Source organism: Ananas comosus, linkage group 25 (genome assembly GCF_001540865.1).
Source record: "Ananas comosus cultivar F153 linkage group 25, ASM154086v1, whole genome shotgun sequence".
Taxonomy (NCBI): Eukaryota; Viridiplantae; Streptophyta; class Magnoliopsida; order Poales; family Bromeliaceae; genus Ananas; species Ananas comosus.
In genome coordinates this window covers 552,089-566,634 of record NC_033645.1, presented here as the reverse complement: position 1 = coordinate 566,634, position 14,546 = coordinate 552,089, and the positions used below count along the sequence as shown (strand labels likewise).

General features: G+C 34.0%; 1 protein-coding gene across 1 annotated transcript; it reads left to right on the top strand.

Moving 5' to 3' along the window:
* LOC109728929 (myb-related protein Zm38-like) lies at positions 10,616–11,600 on the top strand. Its single transcript, XM_020259479.1, has 2 exons — positions 10,616–10,976; positions 11,078–11,600. Exons 1-2 carry the CDS (start codon positions 10,714–10,716, stop codon positions 11,580–11,582), a joined length of 768 nt encoding a protein of 255 aa, XP_020115068.1. The 5' UTR covers positions 10,616–10,713; the 3' UTR covers positions 11,583–11,600.

Sequence of the window (14,546 nt, the reverse complement as noted above, 5' to 3'; positions counted from 1 at the left end):
TATACGTGAGAGTGGTTTTTAAATATGAACGTTGGGAGGTAGTAATATTTGTGGGAACGAGTCGACCGTTGGGGAGAGAGAGCCGTTTGGAAAACTAGCCGTTGGGGGGCTTGGGGCAAAATGGATTAAGGAAATAGGAATTTTGCAAGAAGACCCTTTATATTATCTGATTTGCAGATTACGCCCCCAATTTTGTTTTTGGCAAGCACTGCATTGGAAAACTTTTTGCAATAAATGTGCACCAATAAATGTTGCTTCTTCCATCAGATGGAACTTCTTTAGATACTAGTTACGGAACCCCGCGCGTTGCGGCGGGAAATTAATACAATAGTTAATTATTAAAATCGATAACATTATTTTTAGATATTATTCATTAATATTTTTTAATAATATTTATTTTCGTAGTGAGTATATTTAGAAATAAAGGTAAACAGAATCTTGCGTGTTGCAACAGGAAGTTGATACAACAACCAATTATTAGAAATATTAATTTTAATTTTAATATTATCCATTAATATTTTCGATTAAGATTTATTTCCGTAGTGAGTATATTTAGAAAAAGAAGGTAGGACAGAAAGATAAAACTTTTTCGCTGTAGCTAGGACGGTAATGGTATTTGCAACAGAGGCAGTTCATTAAGGGAAGGAGGAAACACATTCATAACATAAACGATATCATGTATGTTACATAGCCGCTAAATTTGGCTGATATTCTCATGAAAAAGACCAAGGTATTAAAAAAATAACACAACAAATATAACTATATTAATTATTTTATAAGAAATTAATACTAAATATATATTTACATATTAGGGCACTAATTAGGTATGGGAAAAAACTGATGATAATAAATTAAGCTGAAATAGTAAAAACATGTACAAACGGCGGGTTTACATTTATGGTTTAAAAGGTGGTCTGCAAAAGAATGACAAAAAAAAAGTGTTTAGGAGAAGTGACAACAATAAGGACTGTTGTGTAACTTGTGTCAGATTTAGGTTTGTATTGGATGTTGTTTTGCAATTAATCCTGAAGGTTAAGATTTTAATATAACTCATGGTATCATACAAGTGATTATTGCTGCGATTTGGATCAGAAAGTTAATCAGCAGTTATATTACAGAGGTAAAACTACAAAGAAATGATGAGTTTGTATTTATGGTTAAACAGATGTTATGCCAATAAAATTACATAGAGAATTGTTTGAGCGGAAAGAGAGAATCTACAGCATGAACCCAACTTAAGTACTGATATACTACTAAAAATGTCTATTTAAGCAAACACTTAATAAAGTAGTAGCTGCCGTTAAAAAACATAGTGTATAATATTCATCAAAACATACTTCTTAAACAGAAATACAAGTACGTACTATTTATCAAAACATATTCCTTAAAAAGATATATAATATTTCTACTACTTAGTAATAGGCTTCATTCTTTGTCGGATGTAGAATCTTCAATGTACCTGAAAATAATAGTAAAAAGATTAGCGATGTTCCCACAGAAAAAGTTAACAGTATAAAGAAAATAGTAGAAAAAAATCNGCTAGAACCCTATCACCTACGGGGGCGCCGCCGTTAGGGAGGGCGGAGAACCCTATCGCCGCTACAGGAAACGAAGGAGGGAAACGCTAGTAGGGCTCGAACCCTATCGCCGCTACGGGGGCGCCGCCGTACGGGAGGGCGGAGAACCATATCGCCTCTACAGATCGGAGGGAGGCAAAAAATCGGCGTACGGGAGGGCGGAGAGCGCGAAACGCGGGGAGGGCTCCAACCCTATCGCCCTTTCATAAGCTTATATTGATAATAAAGGGATAATTCCCTATATACCCTTCAAAACTTTAAAATTATCTCATTCACTTTTTTTTTTTTTCCTTCTAATATACTCCTCATATGTTTTTCCGTTTTACCACCCGTTAAGTTAATTTGAATTAAACGTGAGTTAAATATATACCACAGTTTAAAAAAATAAAATATCACTTTTGCCCTTAACTTAAGGGCAAATAAGAAATATTGGTGATGGTAAAATGGTACATTTGAAAATACCAAAAAGCAAAATATTTTTTGTGCCCCTAACATAAGAGCAAATAAGAAAAGTCAGTGATGATAGAAGGGTATATTTGAAAAGGCAAAACAGTAATTTTATAAAGATAACATAGTTCATTAACAAATTTTAACTTTAAGAATATATTTGAAATAGGTTAGAATGTAAAAAAGGTATTTTTAATATTAGCCTTCTAAGAGGGGTAAATCAGAAAGTCGGAAATTTTTTAGAGATATATAAGCAATTGCCCTATAATGAAATGCTTATCTTAACATGTTGATTTGTTGGTAATTACATAAGGTCTTTATTGAGTGCATGTAATTGCTAACACATTAATAATGTATAAAAGCAGTATTGTTTGGGATCTTTTTGTGTCGAGTTGGACTCGAGCCCAATTTTTGAATGAGACCTAAATTAGGCTTGAATCTGAACCGGCCCAAAAAACCACAACAATGTAGGCTTGGCTGGGCCGGGCCAGGCTTAGGGCCCCCGCATGTAAATTTGGTTTATTTTTATTTTTATTTTGGAGTAAACTCTGATATGCTATACTCTGCTTCAGTCATATGAGTCATATGAGTTGGTGCAGTTAAATTGAGGGTAATATGGAAACTTTAAGTTGAACTTTATTTTGTTTTAAAAAATTATTCTTGTATTTTTCATAAGATAAAATGCTTGATTACATGTTATAGTTTTTAGCACGCTTCTCTAAGTCATCCTAAATACCCCAAAATATATTTTGTCTTTATATATTGTTGATTAGTTAGCACATATAATGTGTAATCTGTTGATTTTCATATTAAAAGTTAGTAATGAAACAAGGAAGAGAAGAGAAGAGAAGAGTTTTTTTTATTCTTTCAACCAGTATCCTCCTCGACGGTTTTGTGTTGCAGCAAAATCAAAACCTTCAAATCATTCTCTGTCTCTGTGGTTCGATAAAAGCTCATTTTAGCTTCCTAGAAAAGCAAAATATCTGAACACATTATTCATCGACCACGTAGTAATTGTTTATTAGAATTCTATATGTCATTTTACAGGCAGAGCCAAGCAGAGCTCTAAATCATGTGTGACTAAACCTGGAACCCATCCTAGATGGTTCTGAGCCACAATTCCTTTTGATGTGCATCTTATCTTTAGTTCCAGGAGGCGTGGCTCTCTTGAAAACTCAGTAGTATTTTTATGTGAGACGTGGAACTTGACCTGCAGTTCTTGCTGATAGGCCCTAATAATTTGAAGACGCGATAGGGAAGACTGGACTAACAGTAGACTTACCAACCGAGCTCTCGAGTCTGTTTGATCCACCACTTTCCACCGCACAAAAGTAGTAGAATAAATATTATATTTATATTAATGACTAAAATTCAATAAAATTAGAAATAATTTTAACTTAACTTAATAGATTGACTGAAATAGAAAAGAATTAGGAAACCCTTGCGACGCAAGAATTTGAAACATTTAAAATCTTCATCTTGGCTTGAATTTTTCGTATTCTCCACCGAAATCTCAAAGGGCTTCTCAACTGCTGTTGTATATACAAATCAAATCTACTGAAATATTGAACTTGTTATTAAAAGAGATTTAATAAGTAAATCCACAGAATTCTCTAAAATGTTAACTTTCTCCTTCTCCAATAACATCTTTTGCAATCTATATTGCATCAAAACATCATGTATCTCAACTTGCTGAAGAGAGAAACTACTAAAGCAATCAAATTTATCGATCTCAAATTTCGTTGACGTCTTGAACACTGGAACGAAAAAACCGACTTTGATACTAGATTTCTGATGAACCCCGTCTTGCTTTGATGTCGAATTTGCTCCAATACTAGTTTGCTACGATAAAAGTGAAAAAGATTTATTAGTTCATCGAGCGTGAAAATATTCAAAGAGAATTGAAAAAGTTGAAAAAAATACGCATACAAATATGTACATGATTCGAAAATTGGCCTATGTTTATGGACACAAACGAAACGAAAACTTTCATATAACCAAAGCGGTGTACAAAAGTCTTCTTTATCTTCTTCACGGTACCATATTAATGGAATATGTTAGTTATATGCCCAAAAGCCAATCTGGTGACACTAGCTTAAGGATATTTATGTATTAATTATTTATAATTCATAATAGAAGGGCAGATATTCTATTCATGTCTATTGTATAGCAGTTCAATATTGACATGAATCGTCCATAGAGTTTTTGTTTGAAAAAATATATTCCTAAGAGTTAGGAATTTGAGGTATGTATTTTTCTGTACGAGACTCTTTAAATGCTCCTAGCCAGAGGAATATTACAGGGACGGTGATATTCCGGATAGGCCGGTGTATGCTATGTTTCTAATTGAGGTGACGAATCTCAAGTCACTAGTGTAGAGACACTAGAACAAGCATACAGGTGCTTGTTAGAGAACAAGTACACTGAGCGTGACTATTTAGTTGAACAGTCATATAGTTCTATGCTCGCCAGTGACAAGTTCATTGCTACAGTTGGGTGAAGTACTCCTTGGACCTGAGGCATCATAGTTGCTTCATGTGTAGATTGCTACCGTTTGACAGTACTAATACTTAGACTCTAGACACGTGTTTATGTTCGGTACTGATTGGCTGTAGTGATTTATGCGAGGAGGCATGTGAATGCGCAATAAGGGATCCAACACTCTCAATGACGAGGGAGAATGTCCTATGCAGTCTATCAAACTCGACTCGAAAAACCCCTGGCCAGGGTACATGGTATGTGGAAAGAGTTTCCAACCGTGTTGCCATATTGAGTTGATTTCAGATATTCTAGTCATATGGTCGAATGATAAGGTTTGGCGAGTAACCATGACCTTAGTTCGATTGGGACATTGTATGTTGGAAGGAATTAATCACATGGTAACTGTAAGCGGAAAAGTTCATTCTTCATTACCATTCTGGATTGCCGTGATATACTGCTAGGTGTCATTCACGGACGGTGAGAGAATATGAATGATTCGAATTGAATTATTCTTATTTATCGATTAGAAGAGTTTTAATTAAATATCAAAGAGTTTGATATTGAGCTCCACTGCCGAATGGTAATGAACCTATGCGGTCACACACATTAGAAATTGTGTGCATCTGAATCGTTTGGATGAGAGTCATTCACTAAAGAGTTTAGTGTAAGCGATGAAAAGCTGCTTAATTAAATTAGATTTAATTATTCGATTCGGTTATAACTGATAGTCCTAATTAGATTAGGATCTCATAATCAGTTTGAGAATTATGCGCGAGATTTAAATTTATCTCTGATTAGATTAGGGATAATATTTAATCATAAAAGGTATTTAAATGAGATTTAAATATTAGTAAGTAATCTTATTGGATAAGATTAAAATTAGATAAGATCTAATTAAATATTGGAGAGATCAATATTTATCTCTAATTGGATTAGAGAATAATTAAATATTCATAATATCTTATAAGATAAGATTTTTACTAGATTTGATTTAGTTGGATAAGTATGAGTATTTAATTATTAAATTTTATTGGAGAGAGAGAAAATCTTATTAGATAAGATTTTATGAAATATAGATATATAGATATATATGTATGTGTGAATACATAATAATAATGATAATAAAGATGGAGCCGTACGGCACTCTGTGCTGTATAGAATGGAATTCTAAATTAATTAAGGTGGTCATGCACCTTAATTAATTGGATCCATGATAGCTATTGATCTATATACATATAGAAATCAATCTCTCTCCGATCTCTCTTCTGCGCGCGTGTTTCTTTCCGATTAACTTCTCTATTCTTCATCGACTGAAAGATCATGAAGTGATTGCTAGCACCGTCCAGATGGTCCGTGACTCATCCGGTTCGTGAGACGAAGATCGATCGGGTATGCGCCGATTCCGTGTGGATACGCGTAGAGGCAGGGCATGTGCGCGGCTAATCGGAATCTCTGTTCGTCATATTCAGTTTCAACCGTACAGTAGATCAAGAGACCTTAACTGGTCCACGGTAAGATTTCTAAACATAAAGAGTTTTTTGTTTAGATTAATTTTTTGCATAGTAACATGAGAATGATCCGCCGGCAACGGTTTGATTTATTGGTTTTCGGTTTTCATATGTGATATGTATTTAGCTTCCGAAAAATTTTAAAAGTGCAAAATTATTTTCCGCTGCGTTTTTCTGATGTGCCGGTTATTTTCTAACAGAATAAATATAATATTTATATTAATGACCAGAACTCATTAAGATTAGAAATGATCTTAACTTGACTTAATGGGTTGATTGAAACAGAATAGAGTTAGGAAACATTCCAGTTCAAGAATTCGAAACATATCTAACTTGAGGCCTTAGCACCAAAACTTAAATCTTACGGAAGTACATGTTACTAGAACATTGGTTCAATTTGTGAGGTAATATATTAAAGCTATTTGGTAACGTAGAGGCTACAATCATCATTTTTATATTTTAAAAAATAAAAAAAATCTAAAAATACTTTAATTTTTTTTTCTCCTTTTTTGTAATAAAATTACAGTGGAGAGGAAGATTTGAAGTACTTGTAATTTTTTTGAACCTTTCAAATTACAAAAATAATAATACTTTTAACTATCACATTATCAAACTAGACCTAAATTGTTCCTAGGTGTAGAGAGGCACTCTTGTAGGGACAAATATAAAAAAAGCCTCAGATAATTTAGAGAGAGTTAGGTAGAGAAGTTACTAGTCACGTTTGGTGCAGAATCTTCTTCCCCTTTCTCCTGCATCACATGATGAGTGCATGCATGATTAATTAGAAACATACAACAGGACTTATGGAGTTAGCAATTAGGAGCTACATGTAGGCTTATATTGAGACGTAGTTATTAAAAATAAAATAAAAAATAAAATAAAAAAAGAGGTAAAGAGGAGCAACGTGGGTATTGGGGGAGGGAAAAGGGGGAGGATGGTGGATAACTACGAGCCATGCGTCGTGGTGTGGGGAACACCATGTCCCCGTGAAAGGCGAGAGAGATACAACAACGATTGTTTCATATAAATATTTAATATGATATCAAAATAGAAGATTCTGAATTCGAGTAATGTCAAATTTTCGAGTATAATTAATTTTCTCTTATTTAATTAAAATTTATGTCTGAATCTATTTAAAAGTTTTGAGTCCAAACGTGAAAGAGAATGTTAAATATATATATAAAAAATTATTCTCTATCAGCTTAAGTTATTAGATAAAAAAAAATTATTTTTTATTATTTAGCAAGAAGGCGACCTACCTCTTATGTCTCTCCTAAAATGAAAATTTAGATTTAATAGAAAACATTTTGGAAACAATTTTAACACTTAAAATCATGTCATATCATGTGCTTTGATACAAGAAGTGCTATTGAATTGATAGAGAGGAGAGAGATAACAACGAAAGGCCATAACTTGTCTTATTATTTTTCTCTGACCTAATGAAATAAGAATATTTTGAAAATTTTAACACTTCGTTATCGTGTTGTACTCATTGATAGAAGATATTATGGCAATAAATACAGATGAAGGACGAAAATCTAATTATGAGCCAATTATGGGGATATTTCTCTAACTGTCCCTATATTGCAAGTTGATCCATATGCTTTTTCTTTAAAAAATTTAGCACTTGAATTCTCGTCCTTAAAACAAGAGTATTTTTTTTTAAGAAACCGACTATTTTCTCTCTTCTATAAATTGCTCGAGTTATTTAAGTTTAATCCAAGAAGAATTACGCAGTATTAGGGACTACAATGTGTAAATGCGAAGTACAGTGATGAACTTAAAATATCTGGATAGTGCAAGGACTGTCCTTATATTTTACCGTGACTTACTAAAAAGTAGATGATGGACCTCCAACAAACGATCCGTTAAAGTTGAGAAAACTTAAGCGGCTACAGCACCATGCTATCAAGAAAATCAATATGACAGAAAAGACGCACATAAAGAGCTTGAAACATACGCGCGCTCTCTCAGCACAACTTTTGAAGCTAAGAAGATTTCGAGTGACCACAATATCATGATACCTAAAAGATTAATTTGACAGAAAATGTGACAGAAATAGCTCGAAAGACACGCATAATCTCTCCCCTCTCCCCCTAACTCCACTTGTCTGCAACTGGACCTGCACCACAAGGGTGTGGAAAGAGAGAAAGAAAGAAAGAAAGAAAGAAAGAAAAGGTAGTGTGGAAGGTGAACCATACACTAGCAAATTAAAGCCCACACACCACACAACCACACCACCACTGACCCCCCTTTTCACCTTTCCTCCTACCTTCTAGAAGCACTTAGCTCCCTGCTTCCCATGCAAGGGAAGTGCATGCCTAGTTTGGATTTAGGTGCAACTAAATTAGTTAGGTTCGAGTTCTTAATCCAAATTGATCCACAATCACAATTCATTATCGTAGATCTGCGCCTGTCCAAGGTGGAGATCTAATCTTAGGGAGGTTAATTATCAAAACAATTGAGGGTCATTGGCAACCAAGTACACAAGTTTTAAGATCCCAATTAGCTCCGGTGTGATCGACTGCTCTAGATTCTCTCGGACCCCTAATCCAAGGGTCTTGATGAACTCGAGGGTCTATTCAGCTCTCCGATTTCGGAGGAAAACATGTTTTTCGCATTATATGATAGCGAGGGCGAACAAAAAGTCCACATATATAAATCCGACCCCTCACACAGAAGAAAGTATATATATGTATATATAAGGCTTGAAAGAAACTGGAGATCTTACTTTTAACTAGATGAACCACTTGTCTTAAATTAATGTAATTTGCACAACTCTTTATAGTGCTAGATATGGACATGCCCCAGTTGGAGACACATTTAGGCTTTAAATGTGGGGCAAACACTAGTTACCCATATCAAGGGGTAAGCTTCAAGTAGTATTCAAGTCAGATCTACATTATCTTTGAGAAAATCAAATCAAATCAAATCAAATCACAAGAATGGAAGTTGGATTCAGGCATTCTAATCGAACTACTCAAGGCATGGAGGAGAAAGGTCATCAAGAAATATCTAAGGATCTAACCTTTTCACATTTGAGACCACAATGAAGTCCCAATCACCATGGTCCCAAGTTGGGCAAATGGGTTAATTAGGATATTTCCTTCTCCTATGCAACCTAATTAAAGGGAGAAAAATAAACAGGGTCCACAGTTTGGTGCCCATCCTAGATAGATATATTGGTTTGGACAAGCTTGATGTAAACCCATGTGGATTTTGGTGTGAAGATCCCACCCAACAAGTAACATTGTCCCACACCCTCAAGTATCAATCTCCTCCACTTCTTTAGTAGAGTACCACATATTCAACTTGCAACAGAAAAGCTTCCCTTAAAAATGGCCCCAACTAAAATGAATGGCTCTATACATTTTTTTGTAGCATACTTATCTTAAGATTTGTCCCTGTATAATAAATTTAATGAGGACTTTTAGCAGAGTTTCATGCCTTGGACTTTTAGCAGAGTTTCAATATAATTCCTAAACTTTTGAAACTTTTGAAGCATGCATATGAGGACGTGCGAATTTTACAAGATTAGAAATCAAAACTGAAGCTCCGTTAAAAAATCGGAATTATTGGCCGAACTAGCCTCAATAATATCATGTAACGTGAAATTGGCATTTGAGTAAATTCCATATATCCCTATTTGGTGTTACATCTCCATCCAAAATGTAGACCTGCAAATTACACTTTTTCTGTCTTGTATCTAAATATAACAAGTTAAGTGAAAGAGAGATAGATTATTGTAATAAAGGTTAGTTAGCTCTAAACCAAAAAGATGATTAAATATGTGACCATTAAAAAGCCCTTTCCCCTCTCTCTCTCTCTCTCTCTCTCTCTCTCTCTCTCTCTCTCCTAATCTTTTATGTCAACCCCACAGTTCTTTTGCTACCACACTTTCCACCTACCTGAGTAGGCAGTAGTAGTAGGCACCACTACTGCTGTACTGCAGTTGGTTGTGACCCCTTTTTTTTTTTCCAAAAAAAAATGATAATAATGTATGGAAACATCCTCACCTTTTCAGCATTTTGAAATGATCCCTCAACTTTAATTAATATCTTGGCTGATAGGCTGGCACTCATAAATTTTTATTTATTTTATCTGAATTTTTTTATTTACTTTTGTTTAGTTTTTTTTCTCTTAAATTTAATTACTCTATTAGCTATTTTAGTTAATTAATAAATTATATATTTTTCGATGGCGGTTGCTATTTTTATTAACTTAATTAATAAAAATCATTGACTTCTAAAAAGATTAAAAATTAAATAAAATTAAAATAAAGCATGAGGGAGCATTTTGAGAGACACCTATAGGCGAGGGTGATGCTCACAACACTTCTATTCTTTTCTGTTTTTTTTTTTAAAATAGTTTAGTTTATTTTATAACATGGCAACAGGTTAATAATGATGATGTCATGACTTGTTAGACTCAGCCCTACCTCTCCTTCCCCTACGGCCTACCTTTCTCTCACCAACTCACCCTCCTCTCCTCTCTAGAAGTGCACTTTTCACTCCTTAACCCTCAACTCTTTAAATTTTATTTTCAGTCCTCATCCTAGTCAACCTTCTATATATATATATTCCTATGGCATCCTCCGTTCATCCTTAGTTGCTTCTTGTTTAATTTTAAAGTTTAGTGGTAGAGAAAAAAAAAAAAGAAAAAAAAAAGGGGGAAAAACAGAGAATAAGAGGAGAGGAGAGATGGGTAGGTCGCCGTGCTGCGAAAAGGCACACACGAACAAGGGGGCGTGGACGAAAGAGGAGGACGAGCGGCTGATCGCGCACATACGGGAGCACGGGGAGGGGTGCTGGCGGGCGCTGCCGAAGGCGGCGGGGCTGCTGCGGTGCGGCAAGAGCTGCCGGCTCCGCTGGATCAACTACCTCCGCCCCGACCTCAAGCGCGGCAACTTCTCCCTCGACGAGGACGACCTCATCATCAAACTCCACAGCCTCCTCGGCAACAAGTACGCTACGCATGCGCACACTTCTCATTAAATATATATACTTTATATATCCAAATTCATTCATTCATCCTACAATTCTCTCATAATTCGATCTTATACAGATGGTCTCTGATCGCCGCGAGGCTACCGGGGCGAACGGACAACGAGATCAAGAACTACTGGAACACGCACATAAGGAGGAAGCTGCTGAGCCGAGGCATAGACCCCGTCACCCACCGGCCCCTCAGCGAGAGGGGCAGCAGCCCCTCCAACGCAGCAGCAACCGCTTTCGAAACCGCAAAACAGGAGGGGACGCCCGACGACGACCACGCCGCCGTCGACGCCGCAGAGTCGATGTCTTTATCGCAGCAGCAGCAGCAGCAGCAGCAGCAGAGGCCCAAGTGCCCGGACCTCAACCTGGAGCTGTGCATAAGCCCGCCCCTCCAAGAAGAAGAGGAGGCGGCGTTGGTGAAGCCCCCCGTGGTGAAGAGAGAGGGGGGAGGGCTCTTCTGTTTCAAGTGTTGTGGCCTCGGCGTGAAGAAGGAGATGATGGAGTGCAACTGCAATAATAGCTTTCTCACCCTTGGTATGCAATTACTGGATTATAGAAGCCTCCAAATGAAATAAAGATCAGTGTTTTTTTTTTTTTTTTTTTTTTTTTTTTTTTTTTTTTTTTTTTNTTGTTAGGGTACTTATTAAGATGCAGGAGGGAGAAAGAGAGAGAAGGGAAAAAAAGGAAAAAGAAAAAAAAAAGGCCTGTTAAGAATTTAGTTTGCTCTTTTTGCATGCCCTGGGGAGTACATTTTGTGTAATTATTGTTATTAACATAAATTATGACTATACTAAGATTGGTATAGAAATAATTTCTATACTAAGAGGGTTGTTATGGATATATATATGCACTATCTCTGTTTATTACCTGAGTAGATTTTAAAGGCTTTCTTTAAAAACATGCCCTTGCATTCTTCCCATTTTTCTTTTACTAAAAATTTAAAAAAAGTTAGTAAATTTTAGAATTCTTTGATGAGTTGTAGAAATTATAATTTTTTTTTTTAAAAAAATTGTAGACTTGGCATTTCTCTATTATACTAAATGGTCGTTTTATTTCTTCTTTTGAGTTTTCTATTTCAATGAATCAAAGTTTTTTTACTAGCTCTTTTTTTTTTCTTTTTTCTTCTTTTTAAAGAGAGATAAATTAAGATAGCAAGTCATTTATTTTGTTTGCTTCTAGAAATAAACTTAGCTAAAAATTGACACTTTATGTTCTAAAAATTTAAGAGTTTCTACAGCTATAAAAATAGAAATGAAAACCTAAGTTTCAAAAAATAGAAACTTTAATTTGACAACTCTAATTCTGTGATAAAAGAAAACTAAGTAAAAATTTCAACATGGTATTTTAATTACCAGACAATATTATTTAAACAAATACTTTAGCAATCAGGTATTATAATAACTACATCCTAGAAAACAGGTTCATATAGGCCAAAATATTTTAAAAAACAGTTTTCTTTTTAAAAATTTTATTTTTAATCTGTTTTCTTCTTAAAAAGATAATTTTTTTATTTTCATATTTTATCAAAAGCTCCCAGAAAAGCTTTTTCCTTGTTGGGGCAAATTGTTTTGGCACCCAACTCCCTACCTTTCCAATTGTATCTTAGAGTGTGGTGTTCCTTTGGCCCCACACTCATTTAAAGCATGTGGGTTTGTGGATAAGAGCTATGAGGAGGAGAGAACACAGCAGGTGAGGATGGTAGGTGGGTAGCTAATCTTAGTAATATATATTTCTTTTATAAAATAAATAATAATTAATTTTATATAAATTTCTGTAAATATAGTGAATTATATATATATTTTTATAAAGTTTAACTTTCATATATTGTTTTTATAAAAATCCTGATATTTTCAAATATGTCTCTGTGATTTGTTACCGTTAAAGCGGCACCGTCTATTTTATAAATAAAATGATATTTTTGCCATTACAAATATATCCCTCTAAAAGTCCAAATTATTAATTGAAGAGGGAAAAAAAAAATTAATTCACTTCATTAACTAACTAGAGTTAAATATTTATTTAATGATTAGCTAAATTTTTCTAACAAATTCTAACGATAGGAACATATTTGAAAATATCAGAATTTTTATAAAAATAATATATAAAAATTAAGCTTTATAAAAATATATTTATAATTTATTATATTTATAGAAATCTGTACAAAATTAATCTAAAAAATAAAGATGAGGAGGATCTGCACAAGATGGTCTTTAACATTGGTACTCTTCATTGGGATTAAAAAAAGAAAAAAGAAGAAAGAAAAAGAAAATGAGGGAGCAATAGGTTCCCCCACTTTTTGGCCCAACAATAATTCATACAACAACAGCAGGTAGAGGACAAGTCCAATGCACTTTTCTTTTATCCATTTTTTTTTTTTTTTAATGCTTGATGGACTGTATGTATCTACCAACATAATTGTCCCTACATGATTACATGTCAGTTATGGGAACTAATGCCACATCTAGCCTCATTGAGAAAAAAAATTTCCAATCTAGCCTTTTTCTTAAAAAAATTCCCAACCTAGCCTTTTTTTTGATGGATTTGAAAATAAAAAAGGCTTAAGAGCATTTATATGTTAATTAGTAGAGAGAAAATTTTTCTCTCTTTTTCCTCTCAATTAATTCTTATAATAATAACAATAATTAAAAATTAATATTTAATAACAATGATATTATTATTACTGAATGATAATTTTATTATTATTAGTATTTAGTATATGTGGTAAAGGGCTTGGTGGTCGGTACTTGAAGTTTTGAGTTTGAATCATAGTTGATTCACATTTTCTTTGATTCATATTCCCAACTAAGTTTATTTCTAAAAAAAATAAATGAAGAGGGTAGCACCATGCTATCTTTCTGAGAAAAAACATTCAGTAACAATAATATTTATTATTATTATTAAATATTAATTTTTAATTAATATTATTATAACAAAAATTAATTATTTTTAAATATTAGTAGGGTGGGAGGAGAGAGAGAAAAAAATTTCTCTCTCCTAATTAGCATATAAATACTATTAAAGTTATCTTTTATTTTCTAATTATCAAAAGAAGGCTAGGTTAGGAATTTTTTTTAAAAGGAGGCTAGATTGGGAATTTTTTTTTCTAATAAACTACACATGGCATTAGTTCCAGTTATGCTCAATACCTGCTCTTTCTTTCTTTCTTTTTTTTTATAATTTATTCGGGGTGTTTTAGTGTCAGTCAGAACCCAATGACTTAAATTTTTATTGATTTTGATTGTACAGATCAGCCGACTCCAATAAACACTTGTGCCTATTTATTTATATGATTGTGATTGTAGTCGATAGTTCTAATCGGTTGATTGTGGTTGTAGTCCGAGATAGTTTCTAAGTTTTGCTCGATTTCAAAGATGCCGGATGTTACAAGAAGAGACGATTGACGCCGTTTGGATGTCAAATGAATCGTAGATGCTGAGACTAGTAACCGATGCGGTGAGATCAGATTTGACGTGATAGACATGCATGTGAAAGAAAAGTAAAAAAAAAAAAAACCGAAATGTTTAAATATATGAAACTTA